Source organism: Oncorhynchus mykiss, chromosome 5 (genome assembly GCF_057628025.1).
Source record: "Oncorhynchus mykiss isolate SJ-2025 chromosome 5, ASM5762802v1, whole genome shotgun sequence".
NCBI lineage: Eukaryota > Metazoa > Chordata > Actinopteri > Salmoniformes > Salmonidae > Oncorhynchus > Oncorhynchus mykiss.
In genome coordinates, this window is record NC_143026.1 from 72,087,494 (window position 1) to 72,104,870 (window position 17,377).

At 43.1% G+C, this 17,377-nt stretch overlaps 1 protein-coding gene across 2 annotated transcripts in view; it reads left to right on the top strand.

The window, feature by feature from the left end:
- naaladl2 (N-acetylated alpha-linked acidic dipeptidase like 2) overlaps nt 1-17,377 on the top strand; it is a 336,716-nt gene that overhangs the window by 132,614 nt on the left and 186,725 nt on the right. For both annotated transcript variants that reach the window (XM_090235787.1, XM_021604123.3), the window contains exon 2: nt 2,938-3,439. In XM_090235787.1, the coding sequence (XP_090091913.1) occupies nt 2,949-3,439 (491 nt within the window). In that variant the 5' untranslated portion in view covers nt 2,938-2,948. The remainder of the gene's footprint in view (nt 1-2,937; nt 3,440-17,377) is intronic.

Below are 17,377 nucleotides of genomic sequence, written 5' to 3' on the forward strand. Positions count from 1 at the left end.
GTGGTCTTTCCAGTGCTTACACCTCCATTACTCTCTGAAAAACAGTAAGTCCACAGTTTTACTGTAGAAATGCCAGTGTTTTTTTTTACTGTAAATATTTTGTATAGCTGTGTACGTAACCTCAGACGTCTTACCTGGACATATTGGTATCTTTGCTCTTTTACCCGTTCACTGTTTCTCTCGAACGGTACAGTGTATAACTGTTTCATTGTAACTTGGTGTTTCTTTAGGACTCGAGCAATAGTTGTTGTGCTGACAGAATTAACATTTTCAAATATATCATTATCAGCCAGCACTCTTTCTTGAATCTCCCGCAGTTTTATTGCATTGTTGACAACAACCATGTCAACAATAGCATTTTCCTGCGCATCTGAAAATATTTTTCCTCTTCCCCCTGTTGGGGGCAGCCTTTGGGTCCTGTTGTAAAAATATATTTTACAGTCAAACTTACTGTAATATATATCTGTGTAAATATTCTATAATTGCAATACAAAATAGATTCCTGTAATGTTTTCATTTACTGTAAGGATGTAACTCTCACCTGTTTGCATGATGGAAAATTCGCATTACAGATGCCACTGTGGATCTTTGCAGATTGGGTTGCACCCTCAACCCTGCCTCTCTCAATGAGAGACCATGGTTCACGACATGGTCTATAAGTGTAGCCCTTATTTCATCTGAAATAACAGCTCTTTGTCTTCTTTGTCTTCCTCCACGCATCCGCCCTCTCCCTGCCACCCTTCTCCCTCCACGAACCCATCTTCCTTGTTCCATTTCCAAAATGAGTCTTTCTGAGCTCTACCTATATATACTATAATATGTGTGTGTGTGTTCACTAACAAGTCTAAAACAAGACACCTGCTTAGCCTTTCAGCTGAAATTGCAATCAGCAGTGTTTGAAAGGCACAAGGCTGAAATCTATTCCGTTTTGAATGTGTGGTTCACAGTTTTGACAGCAGTGTGTTAGCATTTGAACAAAGTGCTGTAAATCCACAGTGTTGTGCAGGTTGTGGTTAAAGTCATGGGATAAGTGTGTAGAGTTTTGAAAACTGTGTTCAAGCAATGAAAAACAAACTAGAGTTTGGTCCACATGAACTGCTGCTGTGCAGACTGTAGTTAGAGTTTTGCACATGTGACTCCAGTTGTGTCCACTGTCGTTTAGCAATCGAAAAAAACTGTAAATGGGTTATCCTATGGGGACAGCCGAAGAACCATTTTAGGTTCTAGATAGCACCTTTTTTTCTAATAAGTGTGCATGAATAAAAGAAAGCAATAGCAACTTGATTTGCAGGTATTTAGCAGGTTGGTTATGTACTGTACGTCTTTTTACATTTTAACAAGAACCAGCAATACCAGGGCACCTAATAAAACGCTAAATGAAATACTCATGCTCAAGAACATGGCTTTGTTTTTACTGATACTTAATAAAATGCTAAGCATGTATTTGATATACCTTACCATGTGAGGTGTCAGTCTGGCATCCTTCATGGAAAAGTCAAAGACAGTATTAGAATGGATGGCTTTGCCTGAGAGTTGAAAGGCATTAAATCGCTGGTGTTCCTGTGATTAAATGTCAGCTGTCACTCTGCATGGGAGAGCTGCTGTTTCCCCTCACCACCATATGTACAGTAGACTATGCCAGTCCACATGGGGTAAGGCTGGGTGGGGAGTGGCACTGGGTGTGTGTGTGTGTGTGTGTGTGTGTGTGTGTGTGTGTGTGTGTGTGTGTGTGTGTGTGTGTGTGTGTGTGTGTGTGTGTGTGTGTGTGTGTGTGTGTGTGTGTGTGTGTGTGTGTGTGTGTGTGTGTGTGTGTGCGTGTGTGTGCGTGCGTGCGTGTGCATTCTGAACTATTGGTTGACAAGGGTCAATATTAAAATTAACTTTGTCCCTTGGCAGAGAGGGAATCTTTTATCTGACTCTGTGCAGAAATAATGGACGTTTAGTGGCGAATTGAAGATTGATGTGGGGAAATTCTCAGGCCTATGTCTATGCTGCATTCGTACCATCAATCAATCAATCAAATGTATTTATAAAGTCCTTTTTAAATCCGCGGATGTCACAAAGTGCTTATATTGAAACCTAGCCTAAAACCCCAAACAGCCACATGATGTCAGATCCAGGCATGTTCTTTTTAAGCAAGGAACAAGCTTTTCTTCCTCCTCTCCCTGAAACACCCACACAAAATTAAATGACCATTCTGACTGCAAAGTATACAATGTGAAAGGGACCATATTAAAATTATACATTTTTTCTTCTCTTTTCTTCAGAGAAACTGAAGAAAAGTGTTGCTCAGAGAGATCACTTAGTGTTCTCTTGCTGCTCAGGGTGGTGCAATATAACTTTCATAGCAACAGATTTCACTAATGTCTGTTTAAAGAAAGTCTTTAAAGCAATGTCTTTGAAAGAATAAGTGGCTTTGGTGTGCTTTTGAGTTTCGTGGCAGTTTGGATTTTTTGGTTATTATCGATTGGGCTGCTGTTTGGAGTTTGATAACAGTGTCAGTAAAAGGGACAGTTACATTTGATGGTATACTAAGACACTGGGCTCCGTTTTATGAATTTGATCCCACTCAGTCATCTCCCTTAATGATCTGCTTCAGCAGCTGTAGTGAACTTAGCATGCTCTAATTGGGTTTCGTGGGAATGCTCTTTACTATTTAGTTAGGGTGCTGGAGTTCAACCCTTGGGCCACATAAATACATCACCTTTGAATTGTTATGGTGATGTAAGCCCAGGAAACAATGTGTGTGCCATGCGCGTCAGTGGTAATGCAGTGCATAGGTCCAACTGCACAGGCTCTCTCAGTGTAGGTCTGTATGATATACTGAAAGGTTAAGTTCATCAATTTGGTTGATTAGCTGTTAACCAACCCCTCATTCAGTGCTCTTGTTAACCTGGGATAATAACAGAGACCTCTGTGTAATCTGTTTGTATCCAGGTCTTGAAGGCATGGCGTACAGGAAGGTGCGTGCGGCCCACACAGGGTCTCTGGAGCGGGAGGAACTGCAGGCATCCGCCCTGGACCTGGAGTGGGATATGGAAAAGGAGCTACAGGACCCGGGACTAGGCCTGGACCGCTTCCAGCTGGAGTGTGTGGAGCATCGGACCGTGGGCAACTCCAACCGTGCTGATCCAGACCCAGACCTGGAGCCCATCCAGCCCTCTGTGTCCGTCTCGCCACACGGTAGGTTTGAGCGGCTGCAGGAGGACCCCAACTACATCTCCCACTTCACCAGGGCTCCACCCAAGGGCCAGCGGAGAAGCAGCTGCAGCCTGGTCAAGTACCTGCTAGCAGGTGTAGGGCTCTTTATCCTGGGGCTACTGATAGGCCACTACGCCCACAGCACGGACAAGCCCACCCCTGAACCCCCCACTGACACAGACCTCCTGGAGGAGCTGCTGAGGGACATCACAGCTGAGAAGATCCAGGCTCTGCACAGGTAGGTAGGCCTTTTCACACATACACCAATTACTCCGTAATTCTCTGTTTTGCCTCAATGCCTGTAGATCGTTTAGAGACAGAGTGTATAATATTACAGGTAATGCATCTTCTTAGTGTGGAGGCATTATGCGCAGCTGCAGAACAATAAGTAGAGAGCTGAGATGATTTGCATGAAAATTACATTCATTTGGAAGTGTTTCTCTGAGAAGGAGGCTCTCCCAGGTCATGCAAAGGTGATTTAGAGCACATTGTTTGCTGCTGATCTCTCAGCCAATAAACCTGCGGCCCCATCTGAAAGCTTTTCTCTGTCTGAGTGAAAGTTAGACATTCTTAGGAAGCAGATGTGGGCTTTTCTGTAACAGTCTCTCAGGGACCTGCATCCTTCTAGCAAAGACAGTCTCCCAGCCAAACACTGTAGCACACTGTATCCCCACTAGTGACAAGAAGGCCTTGTTCACTCCATGCCCAGCTGTGTATAGCTGACAGGCGGGGACAGGGCCCAAGCAGGTAGTAATGTTAAATTAAATGCCGACAAACCTCTGGTGGCATGATATTGTTTTGGTGCCAAGGATCATGGAATACATGTATATTTGTGTCAGAAAGATAACTCCGTTTCAACTGAACTGAGACAATCTGACTCCCAAACAGGCTTTGCAGTTTAGTGTATTTATTATTTATTTAGTCACATTTATTTTTCAGGCGGCAGGGCCAACAGCAGAGCCCAGATTCTCTTGGAGAAAGACACAGTATTGTAACCTCAACTAACATTATGATCATGCATTCAGCCACCAACTCATAGTTCATACCTTGGATGAACTACCTGTTTGGGGGTGGGGCTATATCAGCCCGCTAATATGGGACTAGTAAAGGCCCAGTGCACTACTTTTGTGAAGAAAAATAACACTTAAAAAAAAAAAAAAATCAGGGGTGCTTTGGCACATTCAGCACCCCTACTTCCTGCAGCTATGGCACAGAGGGAATCCTGCAATCTCTCTCCCAAAGTGATGCTCTATGGGGAGAGGGGATATTGTGTTAGCTCAGAATGTTTAAAAAATAAAATTGTTACGTGAAATGGTTTTATCCTCAGTAATTCTCCCACATTAACTAACGGCATTCTGCCCTGCTTGGATGCCTCAGCTCTTTCCACTTTATTTGTGACCACTCGGATTTCTGCAGGAGGCTAGTAGACTACAATGAACTTTATTTAGTCAGTGTACTGTGTGCTTGGTGATTGACCATACATAAATAGAAGGGTGGGATTTAGTGTGCTATGATGAACAACGGTATGTAATAGTCTGATGTTTGGGCATTTTCTCCTGCCAAAAGGCCCATTGTTTTCCCCTGTATAGACTCTTATGCTGAGACGCGGATATTTCTTTGGCTCATTACTGTATGTGTTTGCTTCTTTTACCATTTACACTTCAAAGAAACGTGCAGGCGCATAAACAGTCTCGGTGAAATTGGATTAGCCGAAAATCCCTGGAAGAAGTAAATTTCCCTCTGTTTGTGTCTCTCTAATGCTATTCTTTATCTCCCCGAGACACTCACTCACTAATTATGCCCTGTAATTGATACAGTCCAGCATGTTGGGAGCATTTCTCATCCTCACCAATTGAAATAAATAATCCCAAAGTCAGATTAAGGGTCATGTCTCCAGGCGGATAAGGAAGGAGGGTTTGTGTAGAAGAAAATAAAAACTGTTTGGACATACTGATTACTGTAACAGAGCTCTGGAAGACCTAAGAAGATACTGCTAGAGACCTTTGGTCTCCTGGTCAGTTCCATCTCCAAACAGAGAGGGGGGCTACAAACTGTCTAGGTTTAGTGTCAAACATGGGTGGCAGCTTTTAAAACAGGCCAGAACACAGTACACATAGCCTGGCCAAATACTGTAGCTACCCACTGGGCACAGACAGTAATTCAGAGTTTATTCCACGCTGGTTCAACGTAATTTCATTGGAATTATGTGAAAATAATGTTAATTCAACCAGTGTGTGCCCATCATGAAGAATGGCTTTCTACCACCGTTGGGCTCATAAAGATATTGTGTGATGTGGTGTTATGTGTCATTGACCTAGATTGCCCCATAACATTGTCAGTTCTTTTTTTATTCCCCATGGAGACAGACCCATTTGAATGAAAAGATGAAGCCAGACTGTTTCTCTGTGCAAATGTAGTCTGTTTTGGTTTGGTGCCAAATTGAATTTATATAGACAATCTTACATTAATCATCAACTGGAGCCATATTAACCCGGCTGGTAGGGTGCCAATCATAAACTCAACAGGAGAAATGTGTGAGTAAGCGCAGCGTTTAAAAATGATGTTGATTCTCTAACAGGTGGAGCAGCCGCAAAACGTTATCTTGATTACAGCTAGAATATGACAAATAAATACAGTAAGAGTCTTATTGTACCACATATTTCTTATCTACCTTTAACACATTTGGGTTCGTAGTTATAAAAATATAGAACGATGCCCAGAAATGAGACTCACACCTCCATATACCTGTGCACGGGTGTTAGGATTTTTGTAGCTCTGACTAGAATACATCTCTTTCCATCCCTCCATCCTTCCCTCTTAATGAATCTCTCTCCACTGAGAGGGCTGTGAATGGACTACACCACAAGGTAATCTGGGGCTTATATTATAACCTGGTGATAGGACTGGTAACATTCCTTTGGTAGAATACCTAGACTTAGTGAGGATATTATGCATTCTTTAACAGACATCTCATTATGATTGAAAGCTTTTGAATAAAAAGAACAGAATATTGTTGTGGGAATATAGTGTCATATGGGAAATGCTTGAGGTGCATGGGAATTGAATAATTGACCTAATTGGTTGTCAACATGAACCATTGCCAAGTCGGCATACAGCTATTATAGTGTGACACTTAAATCAATAAAAGTATGTTTGGTATACCGAATAATGTAGGATGTAAATACAAATCTAAAAGGAGATTTAAAGAAATGCAATTATGTTATATATGGTCATATACAGTATAGTGTGCATAGTACGGTACTGTATTTCAGCATGCCCAATGTTTTAGGTTTCACTTTTTTGTGCTGTAATAATTCTTAGTGTGCTATAAGTACAAAGGCACAGGGCAAGACCCAGATGCGGACACAGGAGGCAGATGATTTGAGTCTCTGATATGTATTAGTCCAAGGGGCAGGCAAGAGATCATAAACAAGGTCAGAGTCCAGGAGGTACAGAGTGGCAGGCAGGCTCGAGGTCAGGGCAGGCAGTATGGTCAGGCAGGCGGGTTCAGAGTCAAGGCAGGCAAGGGACAAACCCAGGAGGACTACCAAAAGAGAGAGAAAAGAGAAAAAGCAGGAACACGGAAAACCACACTGGTTGACATGACAAGACGAACTGGCAACAGACAAACAGGGAACACCGGAATAAATACCCAGGGACTAATGGGTGACACCTGGAGGTGGGTGGAGACAATCACAAAGACAGGTGAAACAGATCAGGGCGTGACAGTAAGGTATGAGCTGTGTCTGTTTATTGTGTATGTAAGAGAGAGAATGAGAGACTGTGTGTGCATGCCCGCATGCAGCTTCTGCTGAATCTGTTCGACCACTGCTCACTCAAGGCTAAGACCCATTGTTAGGATACAAGTTGAGATCGATTGCTGTAGAATGAAATTGATATTCCCGGGGGGGGGGGTGAAACATAATTAATAACGGTGCATTACAATGGCCATCAATAAGCAGGAGACTACTCTAGTCCCACTGTCACTCCCAGGACAACAGGACAGCACTTTCTTCTTCTTAAAGAGAAACTGCATTTGAGCAGACAGATAGATAATGGTATGTTTGAATGGCATTGTATTTTCTCCTGGCACAGCTCATACTTCCTGGTGGAGCAGGATGTAGAATAATGTCAAACAGCGTCCATTTGGTGAACATGGAACTTGCATAGCAGTCGTCTGATGGGCGAGGGAGGCAGTGGCATGATGAGACAGGACAGAGATTGGTCAAACTCTCTCCAGCGCAAGAGTGTAGAAATAATGAGGACTTGAAAAGTATTGTAAGCCAAATTGGCGCTCCCAATATTTCAACAAGCACCAGCAATTACCAACATCTCCCCCAACATTCAGGTCAATTCAGGTCGATTTTTAGAAGCAGTGAAATTTGTTTTTAAAAGAAGAACTTGAAAATCAACTTTGGGAAACAGATTGCTGCTATGGCAACTAGCAGGATGAGCCCTTGCATGCACGACTTTGGCTCAGTCCAACCAAACGTCCACGAGTGTGAAGCCCAGGGTGCTGGTTTGTGAAAAGCAATTAAACTAGGGAGCTTGTCTCTGTGGTGGAAGGGAGCAGTAGGCTACGGGTGTCAGGAGTCAGAACCACGGCCCATCAGCCATGCCGGATGGATCCACTGTGAGCCCAAGACATTTAAAACAAACAGTGATTAAGCAGGAGATTACCAAAGTGACTCTAGCTGCTGAGGTCATTTTGATCATTAGATCGTTTTGGGTGACACCAAGGTAATGTCTCCCTCCTGCCTCCTGTACGCCACACTCCAACCCTGCAGTCGTATTTCACTCTGCCTCCTCTGCCCTACTCCTGCAGCCCAGCCCTTCCTTGCATGACAGCACAATATTTAATAATCTAATGTACCTCAGAATTGGAACAGACAACATTACAGATGGCAATTACTTAACAAAATGTGCAACTTCAATTGGACCTTTAGTATATCGGCTAAACTTCACATAATTGTGCCAGCCATAGTCTCTGACTAGTAATACAATGATGTGAAGATGCGTCATGGGATAAAGGTAGATTAGATCTAAGTCTCCCGATGATCATCTTTGTGATCATAGTCAGACTTGATTGTCCATTGGAAGTCAAAGGTCACCATCACAGTTGTAATCCATCCCAGTGAGTGGAAGTTCAAAAGTTAATGAGTAATAATAATGAGGTGGGTGAACGGAGCCAAACGGTTGGGGATATGTTTTATTGAGATCTCACTCTTCAATATAAAAAGAGGTTCTTATAAAGCAGGTCCCAATGCAGCTCAGGTATCACGATGACTGAGTGAATGACAGACTAGCTCTACACAGCTGTGTCGGGGTGACACTGCTGGGATGATTCTTACACATACAGTAGCAGACTTTGGATACATTTTTTATTCTCCTCCATTTTAGCTGCACCATTTACTGGTCGTATTTTTACAGTGCCAAGGCCGCCATGCTATAGAATGACCATTCATGACTCACCGTAAACAATTGAAACCAAATTACAAAGTTCTGAATATTTTGGTGATGAATGCACTTATTCTAATTACAAACATCTAGATTTGAATATCTGTATTCACCCGCCTCCCGGGTGGTCTAGGGCACTGCTTCGCAGTGCTAGGTGTGCCACCAGAGACTCTGGGTTCGCGCCCAGGCTCTGTCGCAGCCGGCCGCGACCGGGAGACCCATGGGGCGACACACAATTGTCCTAGTGTCGTCCGGGTTAGGGAGGGTTTGGCCGGTGGGGATATCCTTGTCTCATTGCGTATTAGGGACTCCTGTGGCGGGCCGGGCGCAGTGCACGCTAACCAGGTCACCAGGTGCACAGTGTTTCCTCTGACACTTTGGTGCGGCTGGCTTCCGGGTTGAATGCGCGCTGTTTTAAGAAGCAGTGTGGCTTGGTTAGGTGGTGTTTCGGAGGATGCATGGCTTTCGACCTTCGTCTCTCCCGAGCCCGCATGGGAGTTGTAGCGATGAGACAAGATAGTAACTACTTACAATTGGATACCACGAAATTGGGGAGAATTTTTTTTATAAAAAATAAATAATCATATCTGTTTGAATACTCTTTAATTGTGATGGGCATTGAGTGTCATGTTTTCAAACTGAACATCTTTTCCCATTTGTATTTTATTTTGTCTTCTCCGCTTTCCTACTACAGCTACTGTCTCCCTCTGTCAGTTGACATCCATAAAGTATGTTAAGGGAGGCTGTCCTGACAATGTTTTTTTACAAAAAGGGATGACTTGATTGCTGTTATTTCCTGTGGCAGTCAATGCCCCTGTCAATCAAAATGGTGTAATTGTCATGTTCAACAAAACTTCTATTTTTATTATAACCCTCTTTTTCTTTTAAGTGTTAAAAAGGGTTTGGATGAAGTTCTTGTTAATGAAGCAAATTATCTGAATGCAAATTATCTGAATGCAGAGGACTGCCAATGCTGTCTCCCTGTCTCTGTGGTAGAAAATTATGTAGACGGTGGTCAATCTTACTGCTGCTTGCTCACCCTGTGACTGTAGTGATGGAGGGTCAGTGGGATGTCTCTGTTTTTTGTTATCATCTTGCTTGCCTTCTTTTGTACCCTGTCCAGTGCAGCTTGTTGTTTTTTCGTGCAGACTACCAGCAACACACTGGCATACTCCAGGCATGGTTGGATCAGAGTGGTGCAGATATCCACAAGTCACTGCCTGGTACTGTAAATGTGTTGGTCCCCACTGAATTGGTTGTCCATGTGGAAGCCTTGATTTGTTTGTGCTTGTTACAACTGGAACAGCCTGTCTACCCAAGATTAGTGGAGCATGTTTGGAGAAGCAGATTCTTAGATCGATGGACTTCTTTCCATTAAGAAAAATGTTGTTGCCTGCCACCCATTCCTCTTAGCTTAATTGTTTTATCCACAGAGAGGTGCACCCTACTCAGCAAGCCTTAACAGACCGTTCTGCCACTATATTCTCCTAAGTTCTTTCTGTTAGGTTCCCTTCCACACAACAACATGGCTATATCCCAAAGGGGAGATAGTTGACATACAGAAGTATTATACAGGGGATAATGAGGTAGTTTCACTAGAGGGCACTGTCTCAAATATATTGTAGGAATACATCTTTGAACAAGTGCCATTGAGAATTCATCTATTTGCATTTACCATCTTAATAAAAATAATTAGGTGGGTTCTTACATTTGTCCTATTTAAAAACAATAAAATGTTTTTTGCATATCCCAATTCCCCTGAGACACCCTCGGAGAGTGGGGTCATGGCCAGGGATCAGCCATTCATGAAGGTGACCCTGGAGCAATTAGGGTTAAGTGACTTGCTCAAGGGCACACCAACAAATGTTTCACCTAGTCAGATGAGGGATTCAAACCAGCAAATTTTCAGTTACTGGCCCAACGCCCTTAACCGCTAGGCATTACATAGGCATTATGTCTGGGTAACTACTGTATAAGGGAATACCTGATAATCGTATGCCAGATGTGAAGTAACAGGTTGATTACCATACAGAATCATTTGTGCTGCCAGTGTTGACTTTCCTCTCAGACATTCTTTATTGAATCATCCACTCTTTGCTACATTAGAATGAAAAACAGCACCCAACATGCCGAGGTAAACGATGACAATGCTCTGAGTTTTATATCGGGAGTGACTAGCAGGGAGCAGGCTGCTCAGCATGGCAGCGCTCACCGTCCATGTTTGGTTTATTTTCCAGCACTGTCGGATAATAGTCAATAGGCCTCTGTAGTCAATGGGCTGCTGTAGTCAATGGGCCTCTGGACAGTTACTATGAGTGACACGTATTGTCTCAACGAACAACTCCACTGCACTGTGGGTAAATTGTCTAATCCTTTCATGGCCTAACTGTAGAGGCCAGGAAAGGAAAGGGAGGTTCTCACTGTTTCACTGCAGGGCCATGGTCTGAATGGACTTCCTGGAATACAGTACAGTATGTGCAGGGTTGTACTCCCCCCTCTAAAGAGGCTTTTACTGCAGCTGTGCTGTGGCAGGGAGAGCGGCGTTGGAGCTGAACCCTGAGCGCCATCAGGCGTCCTACGTTTGTGTGCATAAACACAAAGCTCTTTAGATAAGAATTGAGGCCCTGGCCTTCTATGGCTAATCGTGAGCTGAAGTCAGCCTTGAAGAAGCAGTCAAGGTGCTGTCATCAGGATCTGTTTTATCCTCCTGTGAACACACTCTGAGAGCAAGGCCCTGTGCTATTTAGAGACAGCATGTTAATAAAACATCATACTGTTCATTGAAGTTGAAAGGCACCTCGACCCCATTTTAAGTTGAAATGCCTTAAAAGCCCCATCATACATTCTTGTACATTCTTGGTACAAAGGATGAAGTACAGTGCCAGGCTTTGATTTGTCATAGCAGGGTGTTAGAACTAATTCTGAAGCTGCATTGAGTTGTTAATATCACTGTTTGTTTACCTGACTTGTTTATTTGGGGAGGTGAGGCTCTGTGATAATACTGTGATGAAAAGAGTTGTCAAGAGTTTCTGTACATTGTTCCATAGAACAGATTTAGGATATGTGTTGTTTTATTCATGACTATAGCCTAAAGAGCTAAGCATTATGTTAAGGAACTATACTGGGAACAGAGGACCCACCTCATGCTCTGTGCCAAAGCCAGTGGAGCGAGATCTTGCATGTGGCTTTTTGAAGTGAACTTGCCTTCAGGGCCAGGGAGATTGATAATAATTGTCACACATATCGTGGCAGGTAGTTATTTTCCTGTTTTATCCAGCCAGGATGAGGACATTACATATGCTTTCTAGAAACTACTGCAGTTGTTTATATACTGTAACATCAATATGGTCACAGCTGTAAAAAAAGTTTGAATATTAAAGGATTGGGAATTATGAAATTGAGCCTGAAGTTATATTTTTCTGTTTTAATAACAGTCTTTTTTTGTTTTCTTCAATAATTTACATTGCCTTGCATGTGTGTCTCTGCTTATGCAAATGTACGAAGTCCATATCTGATTGAAGCCCATTAATGTCCTGCAGACATAGCTGAGCTATGAGCATACTGCATTCAGACACATACTCTGTTGAGTAGAGGGAGTAGGCCATCTGGTTCCTGCCTTTTAAAACAGTGAGCTTCCACACCACCAATGACAGGTACAATTTTGTGTGTGTGTGTGTGTGTGTGTGTGTGTGAGTGTGTGTGTGTGTGAGAGAGAGAGAGAGAGGGAGACACAGACCAGACACAATCCTTAACATATTTGTGTGGAAACAGCATTACAAAATGTCCCTCAATACACTCTAAACAAGACACTTCATACATTGGGTGTTGAGGTAAATGCTCTCCTCTTTCCAATGTAGCCCATTGCCCACAGATATGATCATATCTTTCCCTTCATCACATAGACACAGTGCTGTGATGTTTTTGCCACAGGCCTCTGCCACATATCAGCTGCAAATGTTCCTCCTTGCTGATTTTTCTTTTATCTTCACCACATGAACTGAGTGCCAGTGATTTGGAGCAGAGTAAGAGTGGTGCATGTGTGCCGTGGAGAGGTCCCCTCCCTGTCAAGGTGGCAGTGACACACGGTTGTCTCACTCAGGCCATTCCATTTGGGACAGCACCGGGGACATTTGCCTTCAGATGTCACCTTGGCTCAGATGTGAGCTTTTGGCCTGGGTTTAGTAGGCTTGTTGCTGCCTGGCAATGTTCACACACACACACTCACCCTACACACACGCACATGCATTCTCTCTTCTTTCTCCCTGGTTCTCCTCCCTTCCTTCATCCCTCTCTCTTCTCTCCCCACCTGGAGAGCTGGCCTCCCCTGTAACCCTGAGTTTTAATTGCCTCCCCTAGATGATGATTAATCCACCAGACCACTCCAGCAGTCTCCCCCAGGACTCTGGCCACTCCAGGACCTTTCATCCTTATGTACTGGAATGCACTAATGTGTAAAAACTATTTAAGGAGTCTGCATAAAACGAAAAGTTCCCATTTGACTTCATTGTAGTTGGATACAGTAGATTAAACTCTAAAATATATGTATTTGTTGAAATTCAGTTTGTCATGGATTCTCCTTTGCGTTCAGATGTCAGGTCAAATTCAGAGCTCTCTAGTCCCCTATCAGATTTTGTTTTAGAGGCCTTGGGTGGTTTGGGATTATTGAAAAGCAAGGAATTCTTTAAATTAATTTCTGTCTGGCACAATACAATGTACAAGTCATGATCAATGGGAGAAGCCTTGCCTCGCTCGAGACGGTTGACATTAACAGTCCGGGAGACGCCTCTCTTTCTGCAGGTGGTTTGTCATTTTGAACTCATTCTCAGTGTGTGAGCAGATGCCTTGAATAAAAAAGTCCTTAGAATCCCCACATGAAACAATGGTGGTTATGCCAGCTCTGTCTATAGCATCATTTGAGCGTTCTCATTGGTTCCCAGCAGGTCAAATAAAAGGGAAATTATGTTCAGCCAACCTGAGCCGAACAAACATATATATTTTGTATTTTAGCACGGGAGCTATGTCGGCGGAACAAAAAACATCCTGTTTGGTGTTGTTAAAGTCATTGACATTTCAACTGTGATAACTAATCTACCGGATTTCATTTTATTGTGTTATTTTCCTCCTTCCTCCGTGTAAGCTAGGTCAGGTAATGATAACAGAGAATGACTCACATGGACAGATCAGTGTGATTGTTATGCTTATGTGAGCGTGAGTGTTAGCCTCAGGCTGAGGGTCTCACCCCCTGAGAGCCCAATGGAGAGACCCTGGACCGGGGGGTGCAGCTGTGTGTGCAATCTGTTGTTAGTCTGCAGCCAGGGAATGGCCCTCTTCTCACCTGGCTCCTGCTGCCTGCCTGGGCCACACCACACCACCCCCCACCAAAGATGCTTTATTCTCCATTTGCCAGGCTTTGGTAAAAATGCATTCTGTCCCGATAATCATATTTCACCTCTGTGAAGGGGAGCTGGTTAGCGTTAAAGACCTTACTTGACGACGACGCAGCGAGAAAGGAATGTGTTAGAAAGTGATAAGGAGGGCCCATCTAATACAGGGTAGTGCATTCCCCCGACAACCTCCTTACCTTGGTGCTAATCTCTCCCACTATTTGATGTTTACACTGTGTGTAGAGCCTCCATCTCCTGGTTCCATGGGCTAATAGTTTAGTCCTAATCCCCCTTTGCATTAGCATTGATCCCCAAATAAAATCCCTATTTAGTGCACATCCTACAGTCCCCAGTACACCCAGATTTAGAAGACACTACAGTCAGTGGGTAGTGAAGGTACTTACAGTTGTGCTGCACAGTGAAGGAATGTTGGGGGTGGATAACTAAGTATGCTGAGTGGAGGAGGCTGCTCTCCATGGAGCAGAGCAGAGCAGGGCTGTGTGGTGTGTGTATGAGAAAGGGCATGGCTTGTTACTGACTCAGATGCATTGCTCCAGTAAGGCTGCATGTTTACTGCGGGTGTTGTGCCGAAAAGCTCCCCCGAATTCTCCCACCACCTTCGCATGAACGCGCACGCACTCAATTCTTCATTGCTGCGACTTACTTGCTAATTGAGATTTCTGATCACGTTAGGGTGCTTTTCATTTTATTTTTTTTGTTGGTTTGATCGCGGGGAAGGCACTAGTAATGTCTGCAGTTTTCGGTTTGGCTATTTGTTTCAAGTGTATTCATCTATAAATAAATCTATTTGACAAAATTGATAATCTCTCCCATGTCTTATCTGACTAGTAGTTGTTCTGAAATGTTTATTGCTTGCCTACATTTTACTCCCTCCTTTATGTTTAATATAACACACATACATTAATTATTCATTTTGGTTGCCTATCCTGACATGAAGTTTGTTCTATAGAAAGTATTTGACTCTGATGTGGGCCACAGAAAGTATTTGACTTTAGCCACCAAATTAAGGAAATTAGAAGGGGATTTCTGCAAGGCCATTATCTTGCTTGCTGAAATTCTCTCCCCCATTCTATCTTGGGACTGCAAGGCCTGATACACTTCAGAATTATTTTGTTAGCTTATGTTGACCAGTAGTGTGTGCCACAGAAAGCAAAATGAAAGTATAAAGAAACACAAACATTTATTTTAGAAACATTTTGTCATGTTGAAGAAAACAAAGATAATACACACTCTTTTTTTCACACTCTTGACATTCTCTCAACCAGCTTCACGAGGTAGTCACCTGGAATGCATTTAAATTAACAGGTGAACCATCTTACAAGTACATTTGTGGAATTTATTTCCTTCTTAATGCATTTGATCCAATCAGTTGTGTTGTGACAAGGTGGGGGGGGGGGGGGGGGGGGGGGGGGGGGATAGTCCAATTTGGTAAAAGACATTATGGCAAGAGCAGCTCAAATAAGCAAATATAAATGACTGTACATCATTACTATAAGACATGAAGATCAGTGAATACAGAACATTTCAAGAACTTTTAAAGTTTCTTCAAGTGCAGTCGCAAAAAACATCAAGTGCTATAATGAAACTGGCTCTCATGAGGACCGCCACAGGAATGGAAGACCGTGTGGTGGGTTCATTAATTTCATTATTGTTACAACATTTTGGAAGCGCACGGCATCTCTGTACAGAGCTCGATTTGGCCTCCGCAAGCCTCCAGGGCCAGCGCCATTGTGTCACACCCTCTTTACGGAGCTTCCGGACCACTTTTCCAGATCAATCATAAATGGGCTTTTAGAGTGAAATGCTGCTGGAGCTCATCGGAGTGTTATTCCGCCACTTCTCACAATGTTGCTCGATTATTAAAGGTAGATCAAAGCTGAATCAATGTCTCGGAAGATCACATAATGATTCATTAGTATTCTACATTACAGAACCAAATAAAATAGCATAAGGTTACTGTTACATCAAAAACACCAACTTAGTCATTTCTTATGAGATTTTAGGAAGGTTAGCTGAATAGTAAAAAATAAAAAAACTGTCATGGGCCAAAACTCAAAAGCTTGCGCCACTAGGCAGAATTAGCTTGGATTGAAACAAAATACAGGAAAGCTATGTAGTTTGTTAACATCATTTACTCTAGTTTGCTCACAAATAAAGTGATTAAAATAACATCTAAATGCATATTCCCATGAAACGGATTAAGATCAAATGTTTGGCATGAAGATTCAGTTTGAACCTTTTACTGGTAGATCGCGGCCAACGTTTTGCTACACTGTCCTGCGAATGTCCCGCAAAATCCTCCTGTTGTCCCACATTTGGGTATTTTAAATGTGGTCACCCTAGTGTAGCTCCAAGCCATATCCAAAATACCAGTTTGAGACTTTGTTCATTCTGATTTGAAAAAATGTGGGGAATATGGCTTAGCAGGTGGCTGTAAAATGTTATTTTTCATTGATCATCAATCATAATTATCAGTATTCTGCACTATGACACATGGCACAATGATTATGGGAATTGCAATAAACCACTTGCTGTTCAATCATAGCTGATTCAGCCACCATATGCTTTCTGATTATTTAAAGAATGAAGTGTCCTATATGTCAATGACAAGGGCTTCTGCTGCAGGCTGGACAGCCACTGTAGGCTAATGTCCCGTTGACATACTGTGTGTCTGAATCCCAATTTACACGCCAGTCATTTCACATCTCCTTTGGCAAGGATCCAGCATGCAGCAGTCTCTCAAACCCAAATATCTGTGCCAACGAGAGTCACTCTGATACATAGGACTCATGACAGAATGAGGAGAAACCCATTATGAGTGTCAAGAGAGTTGAAATACAATACTGGATGATAAGATATTTGCCAGGAACAATATGTTGGATTTGTTCCAAAGTTAGAAATGATTGACTGCATCGCTGATCTCCTTGTTCGTCTTTGCTAGTGGAGGGTTTGGTTGTTGGTGGGTTCATGGTGTACGGGTAGGTCCCTGGGTCCTGCTTCTGATGATTAAAAGAAAGAGGTCTGAGGCTAAGGAGCCACTCTGGAAGCATACCGCTGCACACCCCCACGACCAGGGCTAGCGCTACTTCCTCACAGGCAGCTTTGAATTCCAGACGCACAGAGTGACATTCAAGCCCTCTGTGTGTGCTTGGACAGGGTGTGTGTGCCAGAAATATGAAAGTGAAGCACAGCTTCTGAATCCAAGATTATTCATCTGTCTGCAGAGAGGGCTTTCTGTATCAGACAGTGGTCTCTTTCTTTACCAGGAAACGCAGGCCTTCATTCCCAGTGCTGATATGAAGCTGTCCAACCCT